Source organism: Dysidea avara, chromosome 3, assembly GCF_963678975.1.
Source record: "Dysidea avara chromosome 3, odDysAvar1.4, whole genome shotgun sequence".
Classification (NCBI taxonomy): Eukaryota; Metazoa; Porifera; class Demospongiae; order Dictyoceratida; family Dysideidae; genus Dysidea; species Dysidea avara.
The window spans coordinates 48,483,130-48,502,680 of NC_089274.1; the positions used below are offsets into that span (position 1 = coordinate 48,483,130).

At 37.6% G+C, this 19,551-nt stretch overlaps 2 protein-coding genes across 3 annotated transcripts; both read left to right on the forward strand.

Moving 5' to 3' along the window:
• Positions 1-1,185: 1,185 nt before the first annotated feature.
• LOC136251418 (uncharacterized) lies at positions 1,186-6,058 on the forward strand. Of its 2 annotated transcripts, XM_066043864.1 has the most exons (13): positions 1,186-1,414; positions 1,635-1,719; positions 1,922-2,569; positions 2,625-2,750; positions 2,946-3,335; positions 3,393-3,475; positions 3,525-3,889; positions 3,948-4,226; positions 4,275-4,428; positions 4,676-4,768; positions 5,405-5,518; positions 5,576-5,661; positions 5,719-6,058. In XM_066043864.1, exons 2-13 carry the CDS (start codon positions 1,665-1,667, stop codon positions 5,924-5,926), a joined length of 2,601 nt encoding a protein of 866 aa, XP_065899936.1. In that variant the 5' UTR covers positions 1,186-1,414; positions 1,635-1,664; the 3' UTR covers positions 5,927-6,058. The 2 variants fall into 2 exon arrangements, with proteins under 2 accessions (XP_065899936.1, XP_065899937.1); XM_066043865.1 differs by lacking the exons at positions 1,186-1,414; positions 1,635-1,719 and having other exon boundaries at positions 2,393-2,452; positions 2,500-2,569.
• Positions 6,059-8,562: 2,504 nt separating this feature from the next.
• On the forward strand, positions 8,563-17,437 carry LOC136248581 (uncharacterized). The gene is made up of 12 exons (XM_066040348.1): positions 8,563-8,592; positions 8,641-8,779; positions 10,221-10,745; positions 11,913-12,152; positions 12,619-12,680; positions 12,768-13,078; positions 13,278-13,562; positions 13,609-13,765; positions 13,820-13,909; positions 13,964-14,077; positions 16,767-16,852; positions 17,222-17,437. The coding sequence occupies exons 1-12, from the start codon at positions 8,563-8,565 to the stop codon at positions 17,388-17,390; spliced, it is 2,208 nt and encodes a 735-aa protein (XP_065896420.1). The 3' UTR covers positions 17,391-17,437.
• Positions 17,438-19,551: the final 2,114 nt, after the last annotated feature.

The following is a 19,551-nucleotide window of genomic DNA, read 5'->3' on the forward strand; positions in this document are numbered from 1 at the left end:
CATACATGCTTACATACTCTGTAACATACACACTGTAATGTTGTTGATTTTACATCCTAGGTAAACCAGCTGTGCTGTCTGCCTAGTAATTAGAATAAAATATATTTGGCTAGGCTACACAGAGATTTGATATGATAAAAGCCCTTGCCAATTGCTTTATACAGCTAGTAGTCTGGTCAGCAGCTATGAGTTAGCTAGCTATGTATGTAATAGTTTATTTTGTGTTTCTCTTTTGTCATGTAACTATAAAAATGTTGTAAGTATTTAATTTGTTGAGAGTCTTATTACTGAATTCTTAGTGGCCTTTTAGCCTCCTGCCTTTTCCAATGAGTTTCACAAATTAAGAAAAATCAAATTTGCTAAATAGATACTGTCACACCTACAAAAATCTTATTAAATTTGTTCAGGAGTTATGTAATACTATATTATACCTATCCACAAGTCCACGACAATCTAATAATCACACACTCCACGAGTTTTGGACTAACAGGTCTGCATATTCACTACACACAGTAGGACCTCCTGTGTCCCAATTAAATCATAAAAGTGTTCAGATAAGTGAATTTGTTCAGATAAATGAAGCCCATTCATTTATATACAGAGTTCTGTTCAAATACTTTAATAGAACATGCGCTTACTCTAATAGAACGTTCACCTAATGACTAAATCCTCTAATAGAGCAGTCACTTATACTGTTCAGGTAATGGAGGTCCTACTATATACACCTGTACACTACATTGATTTATAATTACTGCAATATGCTCTACATCAATGTAATTATAAAGGGATGCTACTCTGTTTCCCGGTTCCATTCAGTTCCAACATAGCTACTATAAGTTTCCTATTACCTTGAGAGAAATCAGGTAGTAAGGGGGCGGGTGGTCATTATTATCATTATTTTTGGTGAGCCTTCAAAATGGCTATACGCTCTCATAACACTCCTACAGCATTATTCACTGCATGGGAAGCATTTTACTAGTTTCAAACTTCTTTCCTTTGTTACTAAATTTCTTGGAAAGGTGCTTTGTGACATGTATGAAATGCCACAGCCCTTTGAAACATCTAGCCTGTTGCTTGAAACAAGTTGGCTAGTGGACAGTCTTATCTTGATCTTTAAATTTCTATTTCTAAATAATTTTAAATCTCAATTACCAAAATAATAATTACCAATGCGGTGGGCAAAGTGGCAGGGGGATGGGGGGATCCCAAGTGGCATGCAGGCGTATGACGGGAAACAAGGAATTAATAAATGTTGGCCCAATTTAGCTAAACCACCGAATGGTTTGTTGCTTCAATGTGTTATCCTGGCGTTCCACGAACTGATCACGTGCACTCTCGGACCTTACGACGGAACAAAACTACAGACCTCGGGAAACAAGGATCAGTTAATAAGAGATGATCAAGTTTTCAATAGGTGAGTGTGTCTTGTGTTTGCCAATAGCATACGTAAAATCATTAGGTTGACTGTTATAGCTAGCATTAGCACATGTTGCTGTCAGACCTTCAGTGCTAGTCACTGTAAAGCGCTAATAATAAATAATTATAATTATAGCTATATATCATAGTGTTATGCTAACAATTGTACTGTGTGTATTCTCATGACCTTGTGCCGGTTATTTTTCATCACTATATAGATCACTAGGATCCGGTCAGTCCATCCAGACATGAAATTGCTTTTGATTTTGATCTGTATTGGTTCAACACTAATATCTAATGGTGGTAAGTTGAGTTGTTATCAGTAGCTAGCAGTTGTAGCTTTCTGCTTAGAAGGCTTGTAAAAGTATTTATTGACTATACAGCTAAGCAGTGACCTGACACAGAGTTTTAGTGCAAATATGCTATGCGTATTATAGCTAGTTAGTTAATTGTTAAGCTGGTGTGAATTGCACAGAGAGCTTGTAATAATTGTATCATTCTTTAGAGACCCAACAAATGTCAGATTGTGATGGAATAATTGGATGGTTGCCATCAGCTAAAGACAAGAGAGCTATTGGCATTGATGGTAAAGAAATAAATAACCGCACCACTGTCATTCCACAAACTCCTGCTGATGACAGTTTGACTTCTAACTCTGAAATCCACAACAACCATACATACATCATGCCACTGTACAAAATTTTATGTCCTGGAACTGTTTATGCCTGGGAGTTCTGTTATGTAGACAAGACAGAGGCTAACGTGTCAATAGATATTTACCCTGGTGTTTGGAAAAAAACTGATATCAGTGGTATGTTTGAACTAATTCAAAATAACACGTTTACTCTACATCTTGGTGGAAGTGACATCAACAATGCTAATAATGATGACAATGATAGGGTGAGGTGTACTTCGATGGATTTAAAGCCAGAAGAACAATTTATGGCACCAGTGGATTCCTTCTTGGGGTTGTATGTTCTTGCCAGTAACAATGGTGATGAGAGTGATGCATCTGCACATATCACGTACGAAGAAGGTGATAATTACAAATTTGTTTTTGCTGTACCTGGGAGGTATATTCAGGTGAAATTGAATGAGGATTTGTTGAAGGAAAGTAAAAAGCACATATCTATTTCTCTCCAGGCTTACATTGGTTAGTCAGTATTGACAATCATTTGATCCTTGTTCAGTTATGTGCACACATGTAGATTACAATGAATGTGTTAATGACAATGGAGCAGGCTGTAAGGATAACTGCAGCAATACCCTTGGAAGTTTTGTGTGCACTTGTGAAGATGGTACTGTGCTACCTGAAGGACAAACTGACTGTGATGGTATGTACAATTACCTCCTGCTAGAAGTACCATATAATGGGAGTTTTTTTGTGGATTACAACCATGTGTAGTTTATGCAGTTTATTTGCTGTTATCATTGACCTTGTATATTAGTTTATTCACGTGCACACTAGATGCATGTTGTATGTGTGTCTGTGCACAAACATGATCCTACATTGTTTTGTATTCCTTCAGTGATGTCCAGTATTGAGATATCATCAACAAATGTGCAACCATATGCATCTTTTTCATCCGAGTCTGTACAACCATCCTTTCCATCTGTACAACCAGTTGTACAACCAACTTTGTTATTGGTGCAATCATTTTTGTCATCTACATTGTTATCATTGAAAAGTACAACACAGTTATTACCAGCTGCATCATCTCAGGCCTCAGAAAGTAATAATCATACCTCAGACTCATCCAGATCACGACGTTTTATCAATCGTAATTTTACTTTAGTATTTGGAGGATGTTTCATTCTGTTATTGCTGCTAGTATTTGTGATAACAATCTTTATCTGGTTTAAAATAAGGAGTGTGAAAAAGTCTCAGAGAATCAACTCAGTTGATGACTGTATGACAGGTACACTATATATTAATGTGAGCTTTTGATGATGATGGTTGTATAATGTCTTACCAGGAGTCTATGATGATGTGCATGTCCTACGGCCACGAATGTCAGTTGTAACAATAAAAAGTAGTGATAAACAAGATGACTATAGTGTAAGTACTTGAGATATTGTGTTATTATTCTATTGTGTACAAATTCTAGTGCAGTGACTATGAAACATTGGACACTATTGAGGCCCTCATTGGCACTACTGATAATACTAATGTCCCTGATAGTGACAGTTATAGTAATATCCCACACGATGGTGTCTATGATCTCCCCAATGGACAGTCTGTTGTATTCACCGACCAGTTTATCATTCAACCAGTTGATAGTGTGAGTACAATACGTAGTTCGATGCTCCCTACATCTGGCAGTACAGAGTGCTGTAGTAGTCCATATGATGTTCCAGTCAGGAGGAGATCTCGCAGTATTATAATGTACCAAGATCCTGGTGTTGAGAGTAGTGAAATCTATACATGGTTTGAGGCCAAAAGGATACAACTTATTAACTTAAGGAGCATTACGTATGTGAAGTGGCATATTAACTAAATAATAGTGTTACCACATGTTTGATCACTGCAGGCTTTCCCAATACATTGGGTCTGGTGAATTTGGAGTAGTCCATTTGGGCACATGGACTGATGGTTCTGCTGATCCTATACAGGTAGCAGTGAAGACACTCAATTCAGAAAGTTCAGAGTCAGACAGGGTGAAGTTTCTGAGGGAGGCAGCCATTATGGGTCAGTTTCAACACAACAATGTAGTACAGTTACATGGAGTAGTGACTGAAGAGGAGAACATGATGATTGTACTGGAGTATTTGCTCAAAGGAAATCTTCGCGAGTTTTTAATTGATTTAAAGTAAATGACATTTAAGCTTGCTTCATTGGTGAAGATGTACCTCTTTAGGACACAACAAGCTACTGTTGGCATATCAGAGCATGATCTACTCAGCTACTGCAGACAGATATCATCAGGACTGAACTACCTTACTAACAAACACTTTGTACACAGAGACCTGGCTGCTAGGAATATACTAGTATCAAGTGATGATGTGTGTAAGGTAACTATGTGTGTAAGGTAACTATGTGTGTAAGGTGGGTATACAGTAGAATTATGGTAACCTAATCACAAAGTATATCACAATGTTTTCCCAGCCTTTTACTATTTTTATAGCCTATCTATAGCCAATATTTTGTAACCTTATGCTCTGTTGATATAGAGTAAGATAAATGTGGAGGAATATATTCACCTGTTGATTTGTACAGTGATACTTATTGTAAGATCAGTTGATGTTATTTGCTTCTCAGATTGCCGACTTTGGAATGGCACGTGATGTAATTGATGAAAGTTACTATATGTCATCAAATGGAAAACTGCCAGTCAAATGGACTGCTCCTGAGGTGTGTATAAGTAGTGGAATATTTTATACTCTAAGGCAACTTGAGATAATTTAGATTTGTGAAAAGGGGCTTTCCACACATATCACTGACTAAATTGTTGAACCTCTATAATCCAACACCTTTTTAATCCAGTATCCTCTCTATATAATGTGACCAAAATGTCATTTACCAACACTTTTGTATAGGAAACAACCTCTGTAATCTATGCTCTGTAATCTGACACAAAATGTGATTCCCTAGATTTAGAAATATATTATTTTTGACCTTGGTAATCCGACAGAGAATAATAGTAGTATTAAAAACAATCACAGAAAATAATTTTGAAACAACCAAAGCATTTAATTGGTTAAAAATAATAGAAGAAAGCTGTAATACTTGCAAATTATAAAATTAATTCATGTTTAAAAAATTGTGTGATCTGTTTTACCTGTAATTTACTGCACAATCTGACATAATTCCAGATATTGTACAATGTTGGATTACAGAGGTGATTTGATATATCGTATACTGAATGGTCTCCTTGTACGTATGTACACATATTAAGGCAAGCATACGTACACAGCTAATCCTCACTTCAGTATGTTACTTTAATTATGAATTGTGAGTACTTCTTAATTATTGTCTTATTGTCTTTAGGCAATCCTTTACAAGAAATACTCATCACAAAGTGATGTGTGGAGTTTTGGATGTGTGATGTATGAGATATGGAGTTTGGGTCACAAGCCATTTGAAACTATCAGGATTCCCGAGGTGAGCAGCTGGTTAATATGACGACTAACACATAGTCACATACCACTAATTTTATAGTATATAGAGAAGATCACTACTGGATACAGACTCCCACCACCTCCTGGTTGTCCCAGAGCTATATATCAATTGATGATACAGTGTTGGTTAGCTGATAAACAAGCTAGAGGAATGGTATACTATTGGTGAATGTTTATTTGTAGGCATCCTGAAGCTAATCATCGTCCACATAGTGATTCAATATTGAGGACACTTCAGAAATCTGATAGGACTCTACTATTACGCCCACCAGTAGAAAGTGATGGATCATTTGATGATGAGTTAGTGACTGTGTTAGGAGCTCCTCTTGATACCAGTAAATCACTCTATACTGACCTGCAGTCCTCCTATATCTCTAGTACACCATGTTAAATAGGAATAACAGTTTTTATTGTGAATATCCTGTATATACATGTATAATGTAAATAATCAAGATAATATATGGATATACCTCACTAATATATATGCACTTATTTTTATCAACATAATTATAATGTTACTGTACCTTATGCATGCTGTCAACTCATTGTTATCTAACTACCGGGATATAGTATGTACATTAAATGGAGGGACAAATGGGCCAGAGAGGACCACAGTGCAATTGAATATTAATACTAAAGTAGTTGGCTAAAAATTAATTGCTGTGCAAGAGAAATTAACACTGGGAGAGAATTAGGATTACAGCTATAGGCCTAGAAGACATTGCTCCAATGTGCATAAGCTGTTCATTAATTTGGTGGGGTTATTTTTCCATAACTTGATTCTTACTGCAGGTGAATTTGATTTTAGTGATTTATGATAACCTAACAAACTACTCATCTTCTACATTCCACCATGTAAGACTTCCCTACACCATTGTATACATACATAATATAGTAGTGATAGTGACCTATAAATATGAGTAAAATTTCTTGCTCAAGGAAACAACAATATTTCCAAGCATTGAACCAGGAGCCTAGCCAGTGATTTTACTGCTTACTATCCCACTAGGGACATGCAAGGACACAACGTATACAAAGCCAAAGCAAAGCAAAGTAAAGCCTCTGGCAGCCATTCGAAACATAGCTATCGCCACCCAGTGAACCAGCACTGTAATGACTGTGCACCACTCAGGCATTTGAACCTTGTGCAGGCAAATCCTTCTGGGGCAGGGCTAGTAACCTGCAGGAGGACTGTATAGGTCTCATGGAGAGAGGTCGTGAAACCTAAAGTTCCACAATGACCCCAACACCACTAAGTGAGACAAGGACAGTTGGAAATTTGCTTCCCCAGTTTATATCAGGTACCCATTGATGTTATAGCTGGGTGGGATGCTTCCCCAGTTGACACCAGGCCACCAGGTCCCCATTTAAACAGCTGGGTAGACTGGAGCAACGTGCCAGGAAACAACAACAACAACGCCAAAGTGGAATCGAACCTGGGACCTTTTCATTACCAGGCCGATGCCCTAACCACTTGGCTATGCTGCTTCACAAAACATAACATACACGGCACATACACTGATAGAGGACACGTGCATGTATATGTCAAAATTGTGATGCTGTATCATCAGAATATAGTCAAGAACAAGCTTCCAGTCTTGTGTGGATGTAACCAGTTCACTCCATCCAGCATGACACCTTGATCATGACTGCTACACAGAGGGATGTGGGAATTATATTGTGAAAGTGTTGTGTACGGTTGGGAGTTTTGCTTAAGACAGATGCAGGTCCATGTGTGTGTGTGCAAGTATGTGTTTATAAGGTCTGTGCTACATCGGTAACTATGTTTCACTTTGCGGATAGCAACTATTATGTTGTAATCCTTGTAGTGTGAAGTACGTCAGTAAAGCTAGCATAAAGAGAAGACCTTCATGTGACCATGATTTCTTGTGTGATATATTATACATGCATTGAGCATATATGCAGTAGGTATAGAGGAACATAGTAGGATAGCTATGTAGATGGCTATGCAGTATAGGTGTAGGGCTATTAGCTAGTGATAACACACTCCACAATACCTTTATATAAACACATGTATGAACTGGATACAGGAGCAATATCAATGGGACCTTTTGTGTCTGCATGGCAGTTTATGGTTATGGCTATCTTTGTCCCCCCACTCTGAAAATCGTTTTTACGCCTTTCCCTTTTTGGTATAGCCTAGCTGTACACCCGTTTATTGGCTCAAGATTCTCTTATAGCACAGTCACTCTAATACAACAGTCACAAGTTACACTGTAACTAGAAAACTAAAACTAGTATTTTAGAAATTGCTAATTGGGATCTAAGTAGTGAAACTGACAAGAGATGAATGATGGCATTGCAGCATAGCTCGGTGGAAAAGTCCCTACTTTGGCACATTATGATTAGCTATAATTTTTTTCAATGCCAAAGTAGGGACTTTTCCACTGAGCTATGTTGTAATACCATCATTCATCTCTTGTTTCACTACTTTTTATTGCATAGATCCCTACTTCATTTTTAAATTAACAATTTTTAAAATACTAGTAACATATGCAGCCTGCTCATTACGATCAACTAGAGTAAGTGTTACTAAAAATATACATCTAGATACAATTTACTGTTTGTGTATATGTGTAACATTTGTGTGTACCATGCATCAAGAGGTTGCAGTGGCGGATCTAGAAATTTTCAGAGGGGGTTTCAGATTCCACTCAACTTCAGCCTAGCTGTAAGCCAAAGACCAAAAAAAAAAAAAAAAAAAAAAAAGGTCACAACCTGCTGTACAACATCATAATTGTGATTTCAAAAGCTAAACTATGAAGATTTTCGCCAGTAAAGAATCCTTCTATAACACACGTGGCGATTTTATCACCGACACGACGACTCGTCAATAAATTTGGGGCACGCGCTATTTTCAGAGGGGGTTTCAGCTGAAACCATTGCAATCCCCCTGTATCTGCCACTGGGTTGACACAAAAAACATATTTTAAATCCGGAGTAATTCTGTTTAACCAGCTATAGGTGTTCATTACACGTAAGAGTATACAACAATTAGTACTTAATATGCATCCTGTTGTAACTCCACATATTTATGTATGACTATAATACTGTTTTACACAAAACTGGATCTGGTGAATTTAGAATAGTCCATTGGGCACATGGACTGATGGTTCTGCTGATACTATACAAGTAGCAGTGAAGACACTCAATTCAAAATGTTCAGAGTCAGACAGGGTGGGAGGCAGCCATTATGGGTCACGTCACGAGGCACAGAAGAAACGTGAGTATGGTGACCGTGTCAGAGAGGTTGAGCAGGCCTCCTTCACTCCCCTTGTGTGGGAAGGGAGGCAATAGTTTTCTACCGTCGTTTGGCTGACCATCTATCTCGCCGCGGCTCTACTAGTTACAGTCAGACTCTGGCTTTTATCCGATGCACATTGTCTTTTTCTCTACTTCGGTCAGCTACAATGTGCATACGTGGAAGTAGGTCCATCTCGCATCGCTCCTCGGATGCCTCTCCTGAGATGGGCCGCATTGATGAGCACAGGGACTTTTAAACTTTTAGCAATCTGGTCCTTTTTATTCAGTTGTCCAGCACGTACTTTCTTTGTGCTGGGGGTGGTAGGCAAGGGCAGTCCATCCAGCCCGGGGAAAAAAAAAAAATTATGGGTCAGCTTCAACATAACAATCAATGTTGACCCAATTTTGGAAAAGCATCCTTTTTGGCACATTGGTCAATTTTCTCTTTTATAGCTAAAATGAAGCATTGGATGTTTATTTATATTGTGTTAAAATTTCAACTTGATACCTTGAAGCATTCCAGAGATATGGCCAATTACTGTCTAACACATCAGCCACTATGTTGCTTTGGTTGAACCACTATTTAGTATGTGATCATGAATCACTATTTAATATGTGTGAATGGCTCTAATATGATTTGCAGGGTTAAGAGGGGAGCAGGATGGTGCACTTACTTCCTATGCACCCACTGGAGCTAGTAGTTTATGTATGAGTTGTGTGTTGATGAAATGACTAGTGATAAAGTTAGATGTCGTGGAATCTTGAGAGCAGAATTTTTTTATGGTATTGTGAAGGTACCAACCTCAGCATATACATGCTGTTGAAAAAGAGTAGACGCATATAAGTATGAATGTGGCAGTAAAATTGTTTGATTTGTATATAATACTGCTGTTTCCTAATATTTAGTACATATTATAATGCTTAATTTTTTTATGTAAGGGTGCAAGCAGATAATGCATACAATATAATTATTACATTGGCACTTCCTAAAAGTCAGGCTGTTTGTATATGGACTCACGTGCACAGTTCTAGAGCATGTCAATTCTTACCATTTAGTAGCATTGCTGACTATAGTAACAATTTGAGTGTCTAAAATATACATATTTGACAGCTTGAGTGTAGTAAATAATGACCATATATGGTGTATATCCTTAGGCTGTAGAGATAGTAACATTGATTGTGATGAATAAAAATGTTCTGGACATTGTATTTTGTGCTGCTATGTAAGTAATAGACTAAGTAATTCATAGTATCAGGTTAAATGTATGTATAAGTGTGGTTTTGCATATATAGTTTAACACATACACAGGCATGCATTGAGTGAGTAGTTTGATCAACTAAATTCACCAGGCTATGGAGTATATATACACAATAATCAAAACCTGCTCTGTGTGTTTAGTGGTACTATATTACATTACTAGGGCCATGGACAAGCTGCCATTCTTGTGTGGATGTAGTTGGTTCACTTAATCATGACAATTTGACTGTTACACAGACAGATGTCACATTCATATTGGGTGATAGTGATGTTATGTGTGAAGGTGTTGTGTATGGTTGGGAGTTTTGTTTTAAGACAGATGCAGGTCCACCAGTGACATTCTATCCCAGTATATGGAAAGTGACTAGAAGGAATGGACCTAACACTAATTATGAACTTGTGAACATGAGCACTATTACATTTTCACCTAATTCTGTCGGCATTATTTCATGCCTATTGTATGAATTAAACACATCTGATTGGTTTACCATCCCAAATGATTCTGCAGTTGGCCTGTATATTGAAAGTGGAGCAACTGTACTGCTGAGATCCAATAGGAATACTCCAATATCTACTTTTAAGTATGATGGACATATTGAGCTGGCAAGGAATGCTGGACAAGATGACACTGTCAATTTTAACATTGCTGTTAGAGTACTGTTGAAGCAAACTAGCAGCCAGCACACAGGCAAGTGGATATATGCTACTGGTTTACTGTGTGTACACAATACTGTTAATACTGTTACTGGCATATGTAGCTATTCTACTCCATGAAATTATGAATTATGGGTGGTAAATGTTTATGCTACAATAAACACAAAATGTGTACATATAGTTACAGCTAACAATTTAACAAAACCCCCATGCTGGCGAGAGGTCAATGATTAAGTAGAGGTTGAATGCAGAGAAGATCTCAGATCCCAGCTGTTGTGGCTCCTCTGGTACATGCCTAGACTGCATGTTGCTGGGGATCAAGTCACCACTGGGTCTGGGATTTTTTCTGCATTATTCGACATTTCAGTCACATGTTTCTGACTCCCTGTATTCACAGGCTTTAGCCTTCTCACAGGTCCCTAGTGGGATAGTTCCTAGTGGGATAGTCCCTAGTGGGATAGTCCCTAGTGGGATAGTCCCTAGTGGGATACCATTGCAGCTACTGTAAGTATCATATTGGCAAGTTTATTATGCTTTATGCATATAGCGACGGAACTATTTTGAGACATTAAAAGACGTTTGTAATTCATAGCTAGCTAGGGTGATAGTTCGTTTGATTTGGGGTTAGGACAAATAGTTGCAAGGATTCTCATGTAACATATAATGGATATCTACTGTATATCCATGGCAATGGTGGATCCAAGATGGGGCATTAAGATTTGGGGCAAGCCCCCCCCCCTCCTTTTGGAGGAGCCAGCCATACTTTCGATTAAAATAGCTACTAAACTTTGTTAGGCCAAGAAACTCATGAAAATATACACATTTTGCTAGTATTTATTATAAATTCACCTGAAACCAAAGCGAACAAAAGTCAAACTAGCTATGAAATTGTCACCCAGCACCTTCATGCGTACTAAGCGCCTCTAAACTAATTATCGTGTTGCTGTTTAAGACATTCAGAGCCTTTTAAACAGCCTTTAAGACTTCACAACCATCTGAAAAGGCCAAAATGACAAAAATCAACAGTGAGACACTACTAAGAGGCGATTATTGGCTGCTTCAAAAATGCAACATTGATCTAGAGAACTAACTCTCCCCAACCACTTACAACTTAGCCTGTTTGTGCCCCTCCCCTTGCCAGCTCCTGGATTCGCCCCTGCATGGTGCATGTTCTTGATGACTTTCACACATTTTGTTACAGTTATGACTAGTCCAGTATTGGTAATTTCTACACTGACTCTCACATCTACACACAATGTGGTGATGACATCAACTTTTCACATCAACACAAATGTTGGCCAATACTCAACTGATGATCACTCATTAAATGTAGGAGTGTTTTCAGGAATTGTTGCAGGCTGTGTAGTCATTGTTATTGTCATTGGAACTGTATCATGTTTGTTGGCAGTTTTAATATGGTACAAAAGAAGAAAACTACCTGGTATGTGCATGTGTTGCTATGAGCGTGTATAGTTTGTGTGCGTATAGTGTGTGTGTGTGTGTGTGTGTGTGTGTGTGTGTGTGTGTGTATGTGTGTGTGTGTGTGTGTGTGTGTGTATGTGTGTGTACAATGTATACACACTTGTATACAACAGTATGTGTATAGTATATAAGTACAGAGTGTGCATGCAGGATGCATGGTGCAGGAATACTGTAGTTAATGTTATCTGACTGCTCTATTAGAGTATCTTGGTCTTCACTGTGGTTCATAATACATGGTATAAGGGTTATAACATGTCCTGTTTCATGGTGGATCCCTAATTTTTGAAGCCTAAAGTCTCAATTTCTTAATTGTTAAAGTAGTGCAAAAATTCAAGGGGTTTCCTGAATATCTTGGAACCCCCAACTATGCCCATAGCATGTATCTGTATCTAATGCACTTGTTATGTTTACACATGTTTGTACAGTGTGTACAGAGGTACGGGTGTCTACATCAGGTAGATGGAATGATTTGTGTGACAATGAAATGGTAAGTTGGCACACACTACGTGCACATATGCATGTGTAACTACATATGTAATGGTAGAGATGGTCATGTCAATTATTATATTTGCAGCCAGATGACACCACTAGCCAATCCTTAAATATTGATCCCTACAAATCCTTTATTGATACCACATACACTGATATTGACATCGATGATGTTCAGCTAGAGCCTGCCGACTATGAACAACCTGAGAGTACACTTAGAATTATCAACAGCCATTCAGTTGGCTATGCAAAAGAAACATTTTGTTCTGATGAAAAGGTAGACGATACAATCATCACAGATGATGATGAATTGCTTTATGAGGATCCTGGACATCAAGAGAATGATCTGTTTTGCAGAATTAACAACATTCAAAACATTCATTACAATCATTTAAGGTATGTAGGTATTGTTTGGAGTTGTGGTGATTGTTTTTATATTTATAGTGTTTGTAATTGTGTATGTGTACCTTATGCTGTGGGTGGCTATGGTGCATGTGTGTGCGTGCGTGCGTGCGTGCGTGCGTGCGTGCGTGCGTGCGTGTGTGTGACATCACTAACACCACTGTGCCAGTGGCTTGCATTTTGTTATCAATAGTGGCTTCCATGTAATTGGATCTGGTGAATTTGGAGTAGTCCATTTGGGCACATGGGCTGATGGTTCTGCTGATCCTATACCAGTAGCAGTGAAGACACTCAATTCAAAATGTTCAGAGTCAGACAGGGTGAAGTTTCTGAGGGAGGCAGCCATTATGGGTCAGTTTCAACACAACAATATAGTACAGTTACATGGAGTAGTGACTGAAGAGGAGAACATGATGATTGTACTGGAGTATATGGCTAAGGGAGACTTACGAAGCGGCTTCCTTCTTCTGTTAAAAAGGTATAATACATGTTTTATGTAAAGCTCAATCTATATTATGTACTAGGGATATTAGTGCACCACGGTTACATGAATCAAGGCATGACTTTTTAAGCTATTGCAGACAGATATCATCAGGATTGAACTACCTTGCTTCAAAACACTTTGTACACAGAGACCTGGCTGCTAGGAATATACTAGTATCAAGTGATGATGTGTGTAAGGTATATACAGTTTTAATTATTGAATTATATTAATACAGCCAAACACATCTACAGATTGCAGATTTTGGAATGGCACGTGATGCAAATGAAACTTTGGAGGACATTTCAGGAGAGAAAATTCCAATAAAGTGGATGCCACCTGAGGTTTTATACATCCGGTAACATTATAGTATACAATTAATACAAAGTCATTCATAGGCTATTCTTTACAAAAAATACTCCACAAAAAGTGATGTGTGGAGTTTTGGATGTGTGATGTATGAATTATGGAGCCTTGGACAACTTCCATTTCATGAATATGACAGTAAAGCAGTAAGTAGTCACCAGTACATTATGATACTATATATGGATGCTCCAGGTATGAAACAAGTCCAACTTTGGCAACTTTTCACATGCCTGGATTATACCAATTTTGGTAATTTTTAGACTAGCCAATTTAGGTAATTTATTTCACATGCCTGGATTATACCATTTTTGGTAATTTTTAGGCTAATTTTTGCCAATTTTGGCAATTACCAAAGTAATCAATTTTGGTAATTTTCAAACTAGCTAATTTTGGCGATTCTTATATACAACTGCGTGATTCTAATTGCATGTTTTATATGTTCTTCTACATGAACAATCACTTGTGGGTTTTAGTATCTAAATTTGGCAGAAAATAGTAAAATTTTGTTTTTGTAAATTTTTGCAATTCTCAAACTGGCCAATTTTGGCAATTCTATTGGCATGTTTTTTAATGTTATTCTGAACAATACTTGTGAGTGTTTTAGTATCCAAATTTGGCAAAACAGTATGGACCTTATCCACAATGACGTCATGAGCACAAGATGGCTGCGTTATTTGGGGGCCTAATGTACACTGTCAGGCGCCTATGTAGAAATTCTTTTGATCGATCATAATTTCAGGTGCCTCAGGGCCGTAGCCAGACTTTTATCTGGGTATGTTCTTTTAGAAGAAAAGGTGGACCTTTTAGTATTTAGGGTGTGCTTCCCCACCATGCAAAGCATGCTGAAGCTAGTGGGGTCTGGGGGCATGCCCCCCCCCCCCCCCTCCCCCCTGGAATTTGTTTTGAAAATAGATACTAAAAGGCTGAATTTGGTGGCATTTCAATCAATTAAAATAACACTATTTTTAGGCAGCAAATTCAAGCTCAAGACCAGATACACAGTGGATGACATCTGGCAAAGTATCTCTACTGTTACTGTAATTATACCATTTGTGTCTAAATGTATTGGAATGTCACAGTAAATATGGATGGGAAAGCCTCTCAGCAGGGGCAGCGGAGCAGGCCAAGGAATGCTTTAAGACAATGAAATTCACACATTGCATAGAGTTGAAGTATGATGTTATTCATGGGGTCAAGCCCCATAATGTAATTTTACAATATACAGCTTTGAAAAGAGCAAATAGCTTTAAGCTAGCTTATTTAAGTCATATTTAGTTAATTGTGTGTATATATGTACCTATATTGTTTTTGTATGCTTGTTCAGGGCACAGCTGAAAAACAGCTTTTGCTGATGCTGTCTCCCTGTCTAAATAACATTAAAAAAAAAAAAAAAAAAATGTAAACGTGACTGTTCTATTAGAGTGGTTGACTGCTCTATTACAGTATCTCGATCTTCCGTTTCAAGCAGGGCCGCCCACAGGGGGGGGGGGGCAACTGGGGCATTTTGCCCCAGCCCCAGCCTGAAAGGGGCCCCAGGAGGCCCCATGAAGGGCCCCCTGAATACCTGTTTAAAAGATCGATATACTCTAATAGAGCAGTCAGATCTAAATACTCTAATAGAGCAGTCACAGTATTCTTCAGAGGAGCAGTGTAGCAAGCTTATAGATAAGGAGATATGGTTGGTGATGGGTAGTTATTGTCATTGCCAACAGGTTGTGACCTTTTTTTTTTTTTTTTTTTTTTTTTTTGGTCTTCACCTTACAACTTGGGTGAAGGGCCCCACTTTAACTCTTTGCCCTGGGCCCCTTAATTTCTCTGGGCGGCCCTGGTTTCAAGCACTGAATAAGCTACTCGAAGCACTTCATTTAGCTTGATGTTGCTACTTATTAGAGGTATTTAGTAAACCATAGCTAATGGACTTTTGCTACTGAAAATTTGGACTTGTATACTAAAATTGTGGACCTTTTAGCTAAAATTGTGGACCTTTTTTCCAAGAGGGCAGTTCTTCAGAACCACCTGGGCTACAGGCCTGTGCCTGTACATTAGTCCCCCAAATAACACAGCCATCTTGTTGAATATTATTATGATTAAGAGTATTAATTGAGCTACATAGTATTGAGATGGCAAGCGATTATTGCCAAAATTGCCATATTTTGTAATTAGCAAAATTGGCAAGTTTTTAATTACCTAAATTAGCAAGGTTTGTAATTGCCAAAATTGGCAAGTTTGTAATTGCCAAAATTGGCAAGTTTTGTAATTACCAAGATTGGCAAGTTTTGTAGTTACCAAAATTGGCAAAATTGTGGAATGACTAAAAATAAAATCGGTATATTGGCAAGTCATCGGATTATCAAAATTGGCAACTTTAGGAATTTCCAAAAAGCAATTTCGCCAAAGTTGGCACAATCTTTGCTTGCCAAAAATTGAAGAATTGTGCTACCAATACTATTTTTACCAAATTTTGATACTAAAACCCACAATCAATTCTTTACACCTGGAATTATATAAAGAGAGTACGTAAAATTCCAAACTTGGGAACTTTCAGCTACTGCTTATAAGTTCCAATGTTGGTAACTTTGTGAAGCTACCACAATGTGTACAGGAATAGCCAAATTTGGAATTTCTGAGAAATAACCAATTTTGGCAATTTCTGGAATTGTCAAAACTGGCAATTATACACATTCCAGAAGTTTCCAAAAGTGGCAACTTTCGGGCATGTGCATTATTGCCAAAAATACTTCCATTACATACCTCGATGCTCTTACTGATCACAAGCCATCTATATCATGTGTAATATTACATATGAATTTTGTATGCATGTAAATCTCTTTCTAGTACATAGAGAAGATCACTACTGGATACAGACTCCCACCACCTCCTGGTTGTCCCAGAGCTATATATGAACTGATGATACAGTGTTGGTAAGTACCATTATAGCAGATTATTTTTTTAGGGTAGTGAGTGGATTGCCACTATTAGGGGGAAATTTCTCTTATCTTTTACGTGTTTATGTTACTTAAACAATGCCATTGTGATCAAGATTCAAATTTTGAGGGCAGAAGTTTTCATGCTATGAAATCACAAAATTTCCCCCTCAAAGAAACCTTAGTATATAAAACAAACACTTATTGTTGGGCTGGTAGATATCAGGATATAATAATACATGTATTGCTGTATAACTCAGTTCTACATGTACACATATGACTATACTGGACCTGTATCAAATTATAGTGCATAGCGTATAATACAGGCTTAATCATGGCAGTCTATACTGTATATTTTACATGCAGGCATCCTAAACCACAACATCGCCCTTTGCCTGTGTCACTGCTAAGAATTCTACAGAAATCTGACAGAGTTTTACTGCAGCAAACAGAGCAAACATTAGAACTTGGAGCAATTTCAAACAGCACTGAATGTGATTACTCTGACCTGCAGTTCATGTACATACAACAATAAATAAGTTACTTGTATTAAACTGTAGCTATGCACAAGTTATTAATGCTATGTACCACAGACAGCATGATTTGTGTTACAAATTAGTATATTATTGTTTCATTTTTGCACATAATAGATTATCGAGATTAAAGTTTCTCACAATCACATGCTCACACATAGACAAGCTTCACTGAACTCTTATGACAAAGCTTCTTAATTAGTTACAGTTAATCATGACATAAGTACATAAGACTGACAGTCACATGGTAACAATACATGAATAGGGAGGAGGACAAAGAGTGAATGAACATTGAAAATAACTGCATGTCACATGATAACAGATCTAGCTCATAAATGTATGTGACAGGCCCCATGCAGGTATTAGCCACACTTATGTCATATCTCATTGTGTACATGTACCTAAATATGAATTATCAGCAACTTGACAGGTTGATAAGAGTTGATTTCTGGTCCCCTATTGGGCTGCTTGTGAAAAGGGATTGTGTAATCTTTATGAAGGAACATACTAAACATTTACGCACTCTTTAGTCTTCACTTAGTAAGATGTACTAACTTGATATGCCAACTATTTTCAGTGTTAAATATTAGCATTATGCTAAAAATTTATAGCAGGAAGCCACGATCATCAGACATTGTGGTCAACTGAGGCCTGTAACATATTGTGCAGTCTATAACTAACAGACAATGTAGCATAGCTAGTGTCTATACCAGCTCTCTGGTTAATTACAGTAAAATAAATGGAGTGTGATATGGAGAATGTACTGTATTGCAATGCATGCATTCATTGTAATTTGTAAAACTCAAATGCATTCAGTAGAGTATGTTAAAATAATTGCTATTGTTTACTGTAAATAAGCAAGTGAGTGAGTGAGTGGGTGCCATGAGTGAGTGAGTGAGTGAGTCAGTAAGTAAGTAAGTAAGTAAGTAAGTAAGTAAGACATCAGTCAGTCAGTTAATCAATTAGTAAGTTTAAAAAGTGATGATCAACTGGCAGTTGTACAAGACAAGTGATGAAAATTGTCTAGATTGGCACGTGTGTGCATTTACTGCTTCACTTTTCATAGAGGGATTTTTCTAGCAAAAAGCTGTACTTATATATAACTGTCAACTGCATGTCGCACTGTGGATATGTCTATTTATGTCCTCTAGTATATAATTGGGTTGCCAAGCCATTTATACATAATTTTTGTACAGCACACATAGAGATTGCAGGGGCGGATCCAGAGTTTGGAAAGAGGGGGGGCACCTTTCTGAAAACCAGTTGAAGACCAAAAAAAAAAAAAAAAAAAAGGTCACGACAATAATAGCTAGTTATCCTTACCAACTATATCACGTCTGTTATGTAAAATAAAATCCTATTTATAGCTTCATAGGTAAGCTACACTGCCTCATGAACATTGTGACTGCTTTATTAGAGTAATTGACTGCTCTATTAGAGTATCTCGATCTTGTATGCAACTTCTTGAAGGGGGGGGGGGGGGGGGGGGGGGCATTTGCCCCAAATGCCCCATCCTGGATCCGCCATTGGATTGAGCATTTTGGCTTTTCTTCAAGCCATCCAATTTTAGAGTTGACAACATGTCACTAACACTACAAGCTCTGAGATTATGTATCAATTTAGCAGCTCTCCTTTGAACATACTGAGATTTACAATGCTGCATACTCCAGGATTACATATATATTCTCCTTCTGTTGAATGAATTTGCTCTTTTGCAAATGCATTGAATGCATGTACTTAGTGAGGTACAAAACTAGGTAGCTAATTACGTAATTTAACAGTGTAGCTAATAATAGAATTAATATACTCTCAAGGAATAATAAGGGGCCAAATATGGAGCACTACTGGTACACATCTACAGCTTTGTAAAGCCATCACAAACAACGTGCTGTTTAACTACAGTTGTCTGTAAACTTCAGCAGTAAGAGACCATGAGAAACCTAGATAAATACATTGTAGTTAAACTGAGATATTACCACTTTAATTCAATAACATGTTTGCTTGTACGTACATCATGAGATATATGTTGCTTAAATATCTTGAAGGGGTGGCCTCTGGTGGTACTATAAGTTGGAGAAGAAGAAAAATTCATTTAAATCCAGATCATAATTGTGATTAAAGATGTTGTAAACATGTCTCCTCGCAAATGCCTATATTTTAATG

Excerpts from the sequence above, each read along its gene's own strand:
- LOC136248581 (XM_066040348.1), top strand. The coding sequence starts at position 8,563 with ATGCATCCTGTTGTAACTCCACATATTTAT. Across the intron at positions 12,153-12,618 it reads CAAAAGAAGAAAACTACCTG|TGTGTACAGAGGTACGGGTG; the intron begins GTATGTGCATGT and ends ATGTTTGTACAG. Across the intron at positions 13,563-13,608 it reads TTCCTTCTTCTGTTAAAAAG|GGATATTAGTGCACCACGGT; the intron begins GTATAATACATG and ends ATTATGTACTAG.
- LOC136251418 (XM_066043864.1), top strand. The coding sequence starts at position 1,665 with ATGAAATTGCTTTTGATTTTGATCTGTATTGGTTCAACACTAATATCT. Across the intron at positions 2,751-2,945 it reads AGGACAAACTGACTGTGATG|TGATGTCCAGTATTGAGATA; the intron begins GTATGTACAATT and ends GTATTCCTTCAG. Across the intron at positions 5,662-5,718 it reads CAATTGATGATACAGTGTTG|GCATCCTGAAGCTAATCATC; the intron begins GTTAGCTGATAA and ends GTTTATTTGTAG.